Source organism: Aptenodytes patagonicus, chromosome Z, assembly GCF_965638725.1.
Source record: "Aptenodytes patagonicus chromosome Z, bAptPat1.pri.cur, whole genome shotgun sequence".
NCBI classification, from domain to species: domain Eukaryota; kingdom Metazoa; phylum Chordata; class Aves; order Sphenisciformes; family Spheniscidae; genus Aptenodytes; species Aptenodytes patagonicus.
Window position 1 is genome coordinate 39,779,761 of NC_134982.1, and position 13,728 is coordinate 39,793,488.

The following is a 13,728-nucleotide window of genomic DNA, read 5'->3' on the forward strand; positions in this document are numbered from 1 at the left end:
ATCCAGCATCCCTGACTGCATGTGACAAGCTCTGAAAGCCAGGAGGAAGGTGTCAGACTACAGAGCAGGAAGAATCAGAAGTGAAAGAATATAGAGCTGATAACTCAAAATGTGGTTGAAACGGTGTGCCCAAACCACAGAAAAAAACGTCTGAAAGAAATCTTCTGAAAGAGAAGAATTTGGAGGTTTGTTTTTTTTTTTTTGATGTGTACTTAGAAATGCAAATTTGTCCCAGCCTGACTTGTGCAAATTTAGACAAAATTCTTTTAAGGAACAGTTTTTCCAAAATGAGTGCTTGTTTGCATTTTTTTGTTGGTGGTTTTTTACCATTCAGGTTAACTTTAGATGCAAGAAACTGTTTTCATAAAATGGTGATGAAGTTAGTCTCAGAGCCCAAAACCAAAATGCTCATTACATCTATCACACTGGTTTCAGAGTGCTCAGGCATAGCTAGGGTTAAGCCTTTGAAATGTGAGGAGAGATTTCAGGTCAAAGCAAATTCTTACAGTTGTATTGTAAGCCATTAACAACAATAATAAAGCATATTGTTAATCCAAAGAAGTTTAGGAGAGCAGGATAACACGATGACGCCCATCTACAAGAAGGGCCGGAAGGAGGATCCGGGGAACTACAGGCCTGTCAGCCTGACCTTGGTGCCGGGGAAGATTATGGAGCGGTTCACCTTGAGGGCGCTCACAAGGCATGAGCGGGACAACCAGGGGATCAGGCCTAGCCAGCACGGATTCATGAGAGGCAGGTCCTGCTTGACCAACCTGATCTCCTTCTACGACCAGGTGACCCACCTAGTGGATGAGGGAAAGGCTGTGGATGTGGTCTACCTGGACTTCAGTAAGGCCTTTGACACCGTCTCCCATAGCATTCTCCTAGAGAAGCTGGCGGCTCACGGCTTAGACAGGTGTACTCTGCGCTGGGTCAAAAACTGGCTGGACGGCCAGGCCCAGAGTGTTGTGGTGAATGGAGTTAAATCCAGTTGGCGGCCGGTCACGAGCGGTGTTCCCCAGGGCTCAGTACTGGAGCCAGTTCTGTTCAATATCTTTATCAGTGATCTGGATGAGGGGATTGAGTGCACCCTCAGTAAGTTTGCAGATGACACCAAGTTGGGCGGGAGTGTTGATCTGCTTGAGGGTAGGAAGGCTCTGCAGAGGGACCTGGACAGGCTGGATCGATGGGCCCAGGCCAACTGTATGAGGTTCAACAAGGACAAGTGCCGGGTCCTGCACTTGGGTCACAACAACCCCATGCAGCGCTACAGGCTTGGGGAAGAGTGGCTGGAAAGCTGCCTGTCGGAAAAGGACCTGGGGGTGCTGGTTGACAGCCGGCTGAACATGAGCCGGCAGTGTGCCCAGGTGGCCAAGAAGGCCAATGGCATCCTGGCCTGTATCAGAAACAGTGTGGCCAGCAGGAGTAGGGAAGTGATTGTGCCCCTGTACTCGGCACTGGTGAGGCCGCACCTCGAATACTGTGTTCAGTTTTGGGCCCCTCACTACAAGGACGTTGAGGTGCTGGAGCGTGTCCAGAGAAGGGCAACGAGGCTGGTGAGGGGTCTGGAGAACAAGTCTTATGAGGAGCGGCTGAGGGAACTGGGGTTGTTTAGCCTGGAGAAAAGGAGCCTGAGGGGAGACCTCATCGCTCTCTACAACTACCTGAAAGGAGGTTGTAGCGAGGTGGGTGTCGGTCTCTTCTCCCAAGTAACTAGCGATAGGACGAGAGGAAATGGCCTCAAGTTGCGCCAGGGGAGGTTTAGATTGGACGTGAGGAAAAATTTCTTTACTGAAGGAGTGGTTCAACATTGGAACAGGCTGCCCAGGGAAGTGGTGGAGTCCCCATCCCTGGAGGTATTTAAAAGACGAGTAGATGAGGCACTTAGGGACATGGTTTAGTGGGCATGGTGGTGTTGGGTCGACGGTTGGACTCGATGATCTTAGAGGTCTTTTCCAACCTCAATGATTCTATGATTCTATTCTATGATTCTTCCTTTCAGTATGCCCTTTCAAACTGATTTTTCACTCTTCTTTCCCTCTTCTGTTTTTTCAGAACTTCACCAGAGCAGAACTTGAATTAAAGTGACAGATAACATGCGTCTCTCTGAAGTACCTTGCTATCGTATAACTTTTGATAAATATAGGTCCTTGTTTTGGCTTTTGTGAAGTCACATGACTTTTATTTCCTCTCTCTTACTGCAGGTGCAATGATTAAAAGGTTAAAATTCAAAGTGGAAGCAATAAACCTCTCCATAAAACTTTTTTAAACTTGCAGATGGAACTATCCCGAGGTCTTTAGAAATACTTAATACAAAAAATTCCACTGAGGCATTGAGCCATAAAAATTAGGTATTTTCACACAATTCCTTTGTAGACACTAAATCTAATTAATTGATTTATAGTTCTAGAGCGGATTCTTACTGGAAATCTAAAGGAACTCTGAGAGTGAATGAAATTTGACAAATAACAGCATTTTCAAGACAGTTTTGTGCAAAGAATTTATTCCTTCACAACCAAGGGCCATAAAAAGCATCCTTTTCTTTAGTACGATAAATTATATTTCTGTAATAATAATAATAAAAAAATCACATTGCTGTGTTCCTTTAAGTTACATTACCAAATAAGTGCTAATTATTCCCTTTGCTGTTGTCTGAACATTCTGAGCCATTTACAACAGAAATGGAAAAGCTGCTTGAATAAATGTTCTGTGTTTAAATCACTTGTAGCCTGAGAAGGTAGTTAAAAAGACAAAAGGAGTCCTTTTTTGTGGGCGTGCTTATAGACCAAATTTCCTTTTGCAGTGAAATCAGAAGTTTTTGTGTACAATGAAAGATTATCTGACAAACACCACAATAAAGATTAATCAGAGGCTGATATATAAAATACTTTAGTTATGTTTCATACAAACTGTGAATACAATATAGTTACCTGGAGTAGAGTCACAATCAGAAATCTTAAAACATCATGTCATAGATGCACAATTTCACTGGGAAGTATGCTATAAGATGGAGGAATGTGTTGGCTTCAAGAAACACAGATGCACCAGATCATACCAATGAAGAAAATCTGGGTAAAGTCAGCAAACTTGCCTATTCTATTATGAATTGCTGAGTAACTATAATCACAAAGCAGCAAACTACTGGCACTCTATGCCAGTGGCATTCATCAGGTAGATAAATACACCCATCTTGTTTATATCTCCATATTTCTAGTAGTGATTGGCAAGGTTCTCAGTAAGTGTGTGTGCATGGTTTGAAGCAGAGTTTGTATTAGTTATAATGCACACAAATACACATTGGGAAAGGATTTACTCTCCACACAAATGCACAGAAACATAATCTCTTAATGAGTCTACATCTGGAGTGCTACTGAAAAGCTTTAGGAAAAAATGTTTTTAGAAACCATTCTGCTCTCACAATAACTGCTAGCTAAAATCTTGAGCTCAGCATGCTAAGAAGTAACTAAACATACTTAACTAAATTGCTGTAATTTAATGGGAAAAGCAACAGAGCAGGAAATCCATAAATTAGTAAAGAGTTATCTAAATGAATAACTTTCATCATCGTATTCAAGCTCATCTTCCTCATCATCCTCCAAAAGTCCATATTTAAATTTGCGATAGACTGTGCCATCCTGGCCCATATATACAATGTCATCTTCTTCGTCATCATCTTCATTATCTCGATCTCTATACTCAATCACTTGATCTTCCTGGTAACTGGGACTCTCGTGGTAGTTGCTCATGTAGGAAGGAAAGGGTTTGGAGTGATTTGTCAGCTTCTCATACCCACCTTTATTGACAGCCTGGGTTTTGGCTCGTGATTTTCTCCAGATGAATACAATGGCTCCAATGACAAGAAGAAGCAAAATACAGGTAATAACAAAGAAAGTCGTTTTGCTTTTGCTCTTGGGTGGTAGAGTGGTCCGTAATACACAGTCATCTACAACAGCAGTTAAAAAACCAAAAAAGATTAAATAAGCTTGGGTGTGTGTGTGGTGGGGGGTTGTCTTAAAAGACCCAGTACAACGTTTAGGCCTGCTTACATTCTTAAATGCATTTGACCTTACTCTTCCAGCACCACAACTGTGTTCTTGTAGCTGTGATGGTATAAGGATGTAAGCAAGGTTGCTGGGTTAGCTATGCTTCTTTATTAGATTAGAAATAATGGGAAAGAAGCAGAAAAGCTAACAGGCACACAAACGTATTTTGACATGATGAGCTTGAAATGCAATGACTCAGATGGCTATCCATTGAAGCAAGCACTTCCCAGTCACCTGGTTTATGAAATGCCTGGCCATTTAACACAATAGCTGTGAGTGAAAGAAGGTGCTGTCTCCTGCATCAGTCACGATTGCTGTTATTTGTGTAAAGCCCTTCCGATTCTGCTGACAGAGCAGTGGAAACACGCTGTATGCCTGCAGCTCAGGAGCACATTTTTGCTCCATTCCCCTTTTGATTTTTAAATGTCAGCCTAGTCAGTCATAAAGCCCTTCAGCACCGTTACTGTTCTTCAGCATGGTCCTACCTTGTGTTTCACTGCAGTCACAGCACTCTGGGGTGCCTGCTAGGTCAGAGCCACTGCAGCAGGGCAGGCAGCGGCTTTCCTCCAGGTAGAGCTGCATGCTGGCTGGACAGATCGTGCAGTTGAGAGGCCCAGGTCCCTTGCACTCAGTGCATGAGCTGTCACATCTCTCACACTTGGGCTCGTCCTCCTTCAGACACAGAACACAAGCAATGCACCTTTCAATTTGGATTCTTTGGACTTGACCTGGCAGTTCTGTACTGTCATTCACTGTCTTCTGGGTGGGTCGTCTTTCCTGGCACCACGGGTGTCAATGGCAAAATACAGTAGGGAGTAGGAAAACTAAAATTTGGTTCATATTTCCTGGGTTCTCAGTCATCTGCTTGGAGGGAGAGGGAGGAAAGTGTTGTAGGAGCTTAGTTCGAGATCTCACCTAGCTAGACAGCAAGCCAAAATTCATTCAGATTGTAAGCTCTTTGGCCAGAAAGTGTGCGTTTGTTTTGCTAGGCTCATGCTAGCAGATCTATGGTTCTTTGGCAGTAACAATGGTAAAGTGGCCTTCAAGAAGTGTACTCAAGAGTATCATTAAAAGTAACTGACATGGGAGAAGCAACATGAAATATTCTGGAAAACAAAAGGCAGCTGGGAGAATGAATTTCCTTTCTAACTTGGGAAGGAGCAGAAATAAGGAATAAAGCTGGCTGGAAATTTTCTAGCAAACCAGGTTTTTATTAGATCATGTTGGTTCTGTTTTACAGAAACAGCTTAGATTCAAATATGCTTCTCAAATACCAGATAGGATCCTGGGAGCCTCTGTGTACAAAGACTACTGGAGATGATCATTGTCACACCTACCTTGCAGAATGCTCTGAGCTCAGGTAATTCAAGGCTTCCAATGTTCACAGTTCCTGGCCTACTGGGAAAATAATTGCTATTTTTCTGCTATGGTACCAGGACCCCATACCCCCTATGAGGATCTGGAAACTCCAATAACCTTTCATGAAACTTGCTGTCAGACCTGTGAGGCTGGTTGTCTTGAATTGAAGAACCTGGGCAAGATGGGAGGGTCATAGCGGGAGGTCTTGTTTCTGAGTCAAAGCTCTTGCAAAGTACTGCGGACCTCTGTGGTCCCCAGCTCTTAGGCTGTTTTCTCAGGCTCACAGTTGTGGGGCAGCACTGCTAAGGGGATATTCCAGGCCAGAGACTCCAGGGTATGCAGCATGTCAGGCCAGCTGGCTTGCCTTGCTGCTATATTCTTGAATAAACATCTTCGGAAGGCAGTTGGTGTGGAAATCTGGAAGCTGGAGTGCCCAGACTTGTGGCACAGACCCAAACCTAATTGTGGTCCTATCCTACTAAATATACAGCTCTGTTAACTTCAGCCTGTCTTTCCACTAGAGGTTTCTGCCAGCAAAGCTGTCGATCAGGAATGCAATGTGATTTCTTACAGACAAAGCAGCAGAAATCCATGGGGAAATCTTAGTTACACTGGAAGAAAAAAAATGCTTTATTACTAATATAGCTGACTTTGTTCACATGGCTTTGGTATCATCATTGACAAAGTTATGCCTTTATATTTACTCATAGAGGATTACTCGATAGTAGACAACCCCAGAAAGAGAAACAATGCTTCCTCTGCCAAGGGAAGAAAAAAGTAAGCCTATTTAAAGATAAGCAGCCTTGAAAACTCAGAGAAGAGCATTCTGTGTTGTTTGTATTGTGTTCAGAAGTTGAAGTTCAGCATACAAATCACAGGAGAAAATGCCTACAAATAGGTACCTCTTGTCCTGGTGTCTCCTGGACTTTGTATTCACCTACAAAACAGTCTGAGTTGCACATTCCACTTAATAAGCTGTAGCTCCATACACAAGATGTGCAGCTGAATGCTCCCTTCCCTAGAAAGGCAAATAAAACAACAATATTACAAGAGGAAAAACTGTCATCTAACTTCCTTCAAAAATTATACTGACCACTGACACCAAAGAAGAGGGTATTTGTCAACAGCAAGAATCAGCAGTGAGGAGTTCAGCATTAGGAGGCTGGTATTAGAAAGAGCTGGGGCCTAGTCTTGAGGTTTTATGTGCCCACAAAGTGTATTTCTTATGTGTTTTGATATTCATGAAAAGCTGAGTTGGGAATCAGTTGTACAGGGAAGTTCCGACATATTCAGGAAAATCAATTAGGTCAGCGGACTGAAGTAAAATTGTGGGAAACCTTGGCCAAATGCCATCCTTCACAAAATCAATACTTATTAGGCCTGCTAGCTAACCCTTTTCAAACCACAATGAATTAAGGTATGTTTATGTTTGAATAGCAAAATAAGTTCTTTAGTTGCATAGGAAAAAAATTCTTCGCTAGGTCCAAACAGAGCATCATATGCACTTTGTGTGTTGGAGACTCTTTTTGAAGACACATGCTACACGCAGTATCTCTGTGAAACATTGAAGTGAAGGGTTTGTCCTACGTGTTAAGATGCACCTGTCCATTTCCCTGCAACTAGGCATTTTCTGCCACTGTCTGAAAGGAAGAAAATGGAAATGCAAGTAGTTCATGTTAGAAGCGGTTAAATAGGTGAAATTAGCAACCTTCTATAACCCAGTGAATTTACTATGTGATATTTCTGAGCAGTGCAGGATTTGTCTTCCTGCTCTTGAGAAACAAAGGACATCACAACACTTCTTTGCTTGTACATCAGCAATGCAGATGCATTTCAGAACACCTACAGGTTTGCTGTTTAGAAGGACTGGCTTATGTTTCATCTTAGGGTCTCTGTAATTATGACAGAAAATCTGTCCTGTAGTATTTATCCCAAATAAAGTAAAAATCAATGGATGTAGTCTGTAAATTAAAATGGCTATCTTTTTGTCCCAAATCCAAGCCAAAATATTTCTGTTATTTGTTATAATGTTGTTATACAATTACATTTTAATAGTTCTTTGTTGTGGTTTAACCTCAAGTCGGCAAGGTTCTGAGTTGAATGAAGCCACCTTCATTCTTGAAGGTGGCTTCACTCTAAGAGTTATTTCCACAATTTTAAATATTGCTATGTTGCAATTAGCCATCTGTGCTATCCAGTATATCCACCATCCAAAATGAATTTTGTATGTTGCAATATGGTGTGGTCTAAGCTGCAGGGTGGCACCTGTTAGCTATCATCTGATGCTGTTCAGATAGAATAGGACACCAAATAGGTCTAGGGGGATTAATGCTGCTTGCTTCAGAATTAGGATGAATTAGGAGAAAGAAGAAACCGAATACATAAGTGTGTCACAGAACAAAACAGATGGTCTCTCAAAGTTAACTTTGAAAAATACTTCACAATATTAAAAGCAGCAGACATCACTGCCTTTTGTTTGCTTGTTTGTTTTTCACCCTAAAAATAGGCTTTGTGGCCTTATTGTTATCTTAAGTGTTGTTCGCTGTTGATTTTCTACTCTTCCCTTTGCAGACTGTAAAGATGTGTGGTTGGATTGAGGTTCCTTGGCTTTCACAGAGTAACACATAGTAGGACAGCTCAAAGGGTGAGATATTATTCAGTCAGTATTCAGTGTTTGTGCGAGAACCAAGGTCCAGCTCTGAAATCAAGAGAGCCCTTTTTTTTTTAAGTTGGTGAGCATCTTTGTGAGAGGCCTAGCTGATGGAAACTTCATTACCGTTGTCAGTTTGTTTCCCTTCACTGACTTGGCGCTGGGACTCGCTCTCAGCCCTCCCCGTGAGGGGCTGCCTTTACACTTGCAGTCTGTGGCTGGAGGCAGCCCTGCAGGGAGCTTGGCAGGAATTCATATCCTTGCTTTGATCTCGATCAATCAATACTCTAAAAGTAAGGCGGCAGCATGGAGCAGCCAGTGCAGCAAGACATCCAGGGCCAGGGAGAGCCTGGCAGCCCCGGGGGAGTTCTGCGTCACCCACTGCAGCTACTTAGGTCATGGACAGGTTGGTAGCGCTGTACGTGGTACGTCTCTTTGTGAAGTGTTTCCAAATCTTGGAGCAGAGAGTAAAAAAAAAACAAAAAAGAGATGGCAGGTGTTTTGATAATCCTTGGCAGGTGTTTTAATAACCTTTTTTTTGGTCATAGTGGAGTGTATGCTTTTACCTTCACAAGTTCGGCAGGAAGGGTGGCATCTTTCACAGACGTTGTTGTCCTTGCTTTCGTAGTAATACTCAGGACAAGAGCTAACGCATTCATTCTTGGAGCGCAACAGGTAGAAATATGTATCACAGAAAAGGCAGTCTGTGGGTTGAGGCCCCATACACTCCTTACAGCCCTTGTGGCATCTCTCACATGATCCAGTGGAGTTTTGTGCAAAATATCTGAAATAGATCAGATAGCCATGGCTTTGCATAAAGCCTAGCAGTGACAGGAAAACGAAAACATCCTTCATCCTTAGCTTTTACTGTGATTACATTGATGTATAAAAGTGATATTGATGTGATCACAGTAAACATTTGCAATCTCAGTGAAAAGAGAATTAATTTCATTTAATTCCCCTTGGCCATTGGAATTCAGCTATAAAACAAGACTTTGTAAACTGAGGGTGTATAAAGCAAGGCTTTCTAAAATCTAGGGTCAATTCAGACACAAAGTAAGTATATAAATAGGCAGGGCTCAGAAAACCTCAACTCTGTTTTGGCTCTGCAAGAGATATCTTGGAGATGCTGGGTAAGCACTGAATTCCTAACTGCTTCCGATGACCTGCTGTCTGATGGAAATTCAGAAAATTCATATTTCCTTGGAGTGCCCAAACAGGCTTATCCAAAGGATACCAGCAGAGGAACAGTGTTCATCTCAGTTGTGCTGTCAGAGAAAAAGAGGAATAGCTGCACTGTGTTTTTTTTGAGATGTGGTCATTACAGACTTCCAATTTAATGGGATGATAACTCAATTTAACAGCCAGCGTGATCGTACTGTACTGCAAAATGAAATGGACCTGAACCAGGAATCATAGGTCCACTTCCCAAATTTGAATTTCTGAGACATATTCACTAGAGCACACTGAATTCATATTTTGAAATTAAATGGACTCATATTAATGAAGTTGCCATCTAGAATCATGAGTCCTCAGTTGAAAGGTGTTTTAATGGTTGGTTTTATTATGATCCATTATAAACATTCACTCAATGCAAACCAAAAGTAACCTCATCCGAACCTCAGGTTAAGTGAAGGCTGCAAGGGGGCTTGAAGGAAGTTACACTGCTTCCTGTGTTCAAGCTGACTAACAGATAACTTAGTGTATTTATTCTGCTTCACACTGTTCTGTATAAATATAACCTAAGAGCATCCTTAGAGTGTAAGAATGGCCACACCACATCAAGCTGGTCCCAATTTGGGCACCAACTTTACAGTTTTCTTCTGTGAGGGGAGGTTTTCCACCATCTCTGTACTGGGACAACATAAGAATTTTTTACCTGAAAATAGAATTCAGTTCTATTTCACTCTGAAGTAGAATAGGGCAGAGTGATCCAATTTCTAAGCTTTTCCTGTGATGTAGCTCTTAGCTAAAGATCTTGGACCTTACCCTGCTGGACACTGGTTTATGCATCCTTTTCCAAGTCTGTACCAGCCTGGTTTGCAGGAAAGGCACTGTGAGCTGTGTTTTCCAGTGCAAGTGACACAGGCGCTGTGGCACGGGGAACATTGTCGCTCATCGCTGTCAACATAATACCCAGCTGGGCATGTTTCAACACAGGTTGTATCTGCACAGACAACAATGCAGAGTAACACATCATATTTAGTATTTGCTGCTATAAAACATCTCATACAGCTGTGCTAGAGCAAACTCTCTAACAGGAGATGCTGTTAGAGCATGTGCCAGAACAAGAAAAGAGAATGTTGGGATATAGTAATTATTTTTTGTTTCTTCTAAGTCTTGTCAGTTCATTAGTCCTCATTTCTGTGTTTTATGTACATTAGCAGGCTCTTCAGAACAGATAACTTTTTATCTTTGGGAAATATAAATGCATAATACTTAATAATGTATCACAGCAGCTGTGATTTCTTTCAGAATATACAAAAGAAGAAATAGCGATTAAGAAACTTTCTATCTGCATTGCCATTTTCCATAGGTTTCACTCTAAGCATCAGCCTCATTGCATTCTGTGTATATGACAAATCTGATGGTAAATACGAGATTTAATGACATTTGTTCATTGATCTTTACCCCTGTCTGTGGCTGCTGCTTTATGTTATGGGAATAAATGCCTGTAATGCTGCCAAATGTACCAGGTACATCCCACTTTCTTGAATGAGAAGTTAGGACTGATGCAACTAACTGCAAGTGCATCAAGCTAAAAGAGCAGTGATTACTCTTTAGTAGCTTGTACTCATTATCTAGCTTGTCTTTATAGTTTTGGTTCTCGGGTTGCAACTGGGCAAAGGGAGATAGTTCCCCTTATTTCTATTTTCCTTGCAATTCTTTCTCCACTCCAGGATGTTTATTTACATACTTCCATCAACTTTACTAGTTGTAATGGTGCAAAGCAGCTGAGTGTGTTGATAAAAAAGACAGGTCTGATGCAAGACCTCAGAAATTTAAGAATGCAAAATCTGCATCAGAATTAGACTCAAGAAGCTGAGGTTTAATTTTAATTCAAACTCCCTTTAGATTTTTCCTGCATGAAAGATTGTTTTAATCATTTTTTCTCCCAATTATTTTCTAAAATTTTTGTTTGTGTTTTAAAGAATATGCAAAGAAGTAAAGTTTAAGTTCTGGGATTTTATACTTTTTACCAATTTGTTTCTGAGACAATACAGTCTTTTGCTCCGAAGTCAGAGAAGTAGTTTTGCACCTCAGCCATTCTCTAGATACTGACCTAGTGATCCATGAACAACTTTTTAACAGCTCTGCTTAAGTATTTCTTTGCTTATCAGATCTCTGCAGGGATTAAACAAGCCAACATGAAAATGTGAGCTCTTTGTGTATACATTAAAAAAAAAAAAAGCTGAAGATATCCCTCTTGTCTTTCTAAATTCTTTGTAGGAAACATCAGGAACTGTACATACCAAGTAAATGAAACATAAAGTTTTGCTTAGCCATGGAGTTTGTTGCTACTTAGAAGTCCTGCTTTGGCCCCAGCGAGTGGCAAGCCCACCCTCACAAAGAGTTTCCGCAGAAGTAATTATCTCTGCACAAGTTATCTACTTGTCAGGTCAACTTTGCAATATTTAGATTGGGTGAAGCAGCCCTAGATGATTCATAAATGTGGCAGAAACTTGCCTATTTCATGCTCTCAGTGCAGAATAAAATCTAGAGGCAGGAGCAAGACACTTACTGAGAAGATAGTGGTTATTCACACAGCTAATACACTGGTGTTCAGTGGGTCCTGAGCAGTGGAAACATTTCTTATGACAAGGCTTGCAGGTCTGAGTTTTCTCAACGTAGTACTCAGTGCGAGAGCAGTATCCAGATGCCACACAGTGCCCATCATAGTTCAGCATCAGGCCATTTCTGCAAGTAAGGCAGGCAGTGGAGGAAGAACAAGTCTGGCATGTCCTATTGCATGCTGAAATGGACAAACAGTAGGAATGTCACCATTTCTTGTTGCATTTCAGATTATTATTTCAGCTTTAATTTTGCAAGGAGCAGCCATCATCTCAGGATGAGAGGCTGAGGGAAGTGGTAGCTCTGCTTCTGCATAGTCAAACATTTTACTGTTTTCAATCTTACACAGCCAGTTCCTTAGGTTTCCTTTTGCACTGGCACTGCTTTTGCTGAGCTGTGGTTTTCAACATATTGTCTCCAGGAATACTCAGCACTTTACCAGAGTGGTTGCCCATAACATTAAACACATCTAGCTTTGCTACCTCCCTCTCAGCTTTCTCCAATGTTTGCTGTGCTAAGCTACTCCTTCTTATTTTTCTGCATTAGCTATCTCCTCCATTTCCAGGACGCTGATAGCGGCATTAGCTGGCACACGCAGGCCCTTTTGGGATAGTCTTTAACCATACCCACTTGTATCTCAATACCGTTCTTGGGAAAACAACAGCTGCCAACCTTGGCAGTCTTTAGTGGCTTCTTCATAGTAAGTCCCTTCAGGGCATTCTTCAAAACAAATGCCACTGTAGAGGACAAAGAAGTCGATGGCGCACTCAGTGCAGTCGTCCGAGTCCGGCCCATCACAATCCTTGCAGTCTGCGTGGCAGGGAAAGCAGTGCTTGTCTTCAGCATAGAAGTGAGAAGGGCAGTCCTGCACACACTTCCCCTCGTGCAGGAAGAACTCGTGCATGCACTCTACAGAGAACAGCAAACAACAGGTAAGCAAATGGGCAGCAAATTCTGACCTCTGTAAGTGAGGGAGTGAAGAAATCCTAGGAAACCATAAATCCTGCAGTGCCTGTCATAACAGGAGGTAAGAGGACAGCTTGGGAAGGTAGAGCTTTCTTTTTCGACTCTTTCCCCTCCAAACTGCCCGTAATGGCCCAACCCTCGCACAGCATCTTCTGTGTTACATCAAGAGACCTGCCAAGTCACCTGTTCAGCTTTGCTGATATTAACCAAACTATGCTGCCACTGAATATAGGTGGACTTCTGCTGAGATATTATATCTGTATTATGAACTTGCTGCAAAATCAGGGATGTCCACATCTGAAGGTTTTTTTTTTTTGTTTTATTATTAAAATATGAGTCTGGCTGGGATATATGGACCTGAATGTTTGTCTTTGCGTAGAGCTGGGGTTCAGCTGCTAATTTTATTATGAATACTTGGTTTAGTAAGTTTATGATTTTTTTTTAATCTTATCCATGTTTATGTTTCCAGAACAGCTTGTTCAATATTAACTATCCTGGAAATTTTTGTGGGGGCATTCAGACTCACCAGGATATCCAAGGCTTTCCTAATATGTTTCATTACAGAGATGTCGTTCTCTAGCATAGGTAGTCATTTGCAAAAATGGTGAAGAGATGTAAAGTTCAACAAAGTTAGGAAAGAAACATTCTGTATTTCACATTGGTGTAAATGTGTATGCAAGTGTTTAGGCACAGATACACTAGGTCAGAAATAAAATCAAACCTGTAGGAATCTCCAAAGGACAACAGGAACAGGCAAAGCAATGTGAAATTTTTACAGATTAATGGTTTAGATTGAGTCTCATCATAAAGCAGTGATTGCTTAGCCTCTATCTTAGAGGTTAGCAATGATATATACATCCATTTTTTCATTTTTGCTCATTACAGAACTTCTTTTCAGATCTGTGTTTCTGTCAGTCT

The 13,728-nt window shown here is 41.6% G+C and overlaps 1 protein-coding gene across 1 annotated transcript in view; it reads right to left on the minus strand.

Moving 5' to 3' along the window:
* Positions 1-2,488: 2,488 nt before the first annotated feature.
* Positions 2,489-13,728, minus strand: part of PCSK5 (proprotein convertase subtilisin/kexin type 5) — a 267,689-nt gene continuing 256,449 nt past the window's right edge. Inside the window, exons 31-37 of the mRNA XM_076361658.1 lie at positions 12,517-12,753; positions 11,795-12,025; positions 10,042-10,219; positions 8,619-8,836; positions 6,305-6,420; positions 4,529-4,715; positions 2,489-3,943 (exon numbers count right to left, since the gene is read on the minus strand). Of these exons, the coding sequence (XP_076217773.1) occupies positions 3,540-3,943; positions 4,529-4,715; positions 6,305-6,420; positions 8,619-8,836; positions 10,042-10,219; positions 11,795-12,025; positions 12,517-12,753 (1,571 nt within the window). The 3' untranslated portion in view covers positions 2,489-3,539. The remainder of the gene's footprint in view (positions 3,944-4,528; positions 4,716-6,304; positions 6,421-8,618; positions 8,837-10,041; positions 10,220-11,794; positions 12,026-12,516; positions 12,754-13,728) is intronic.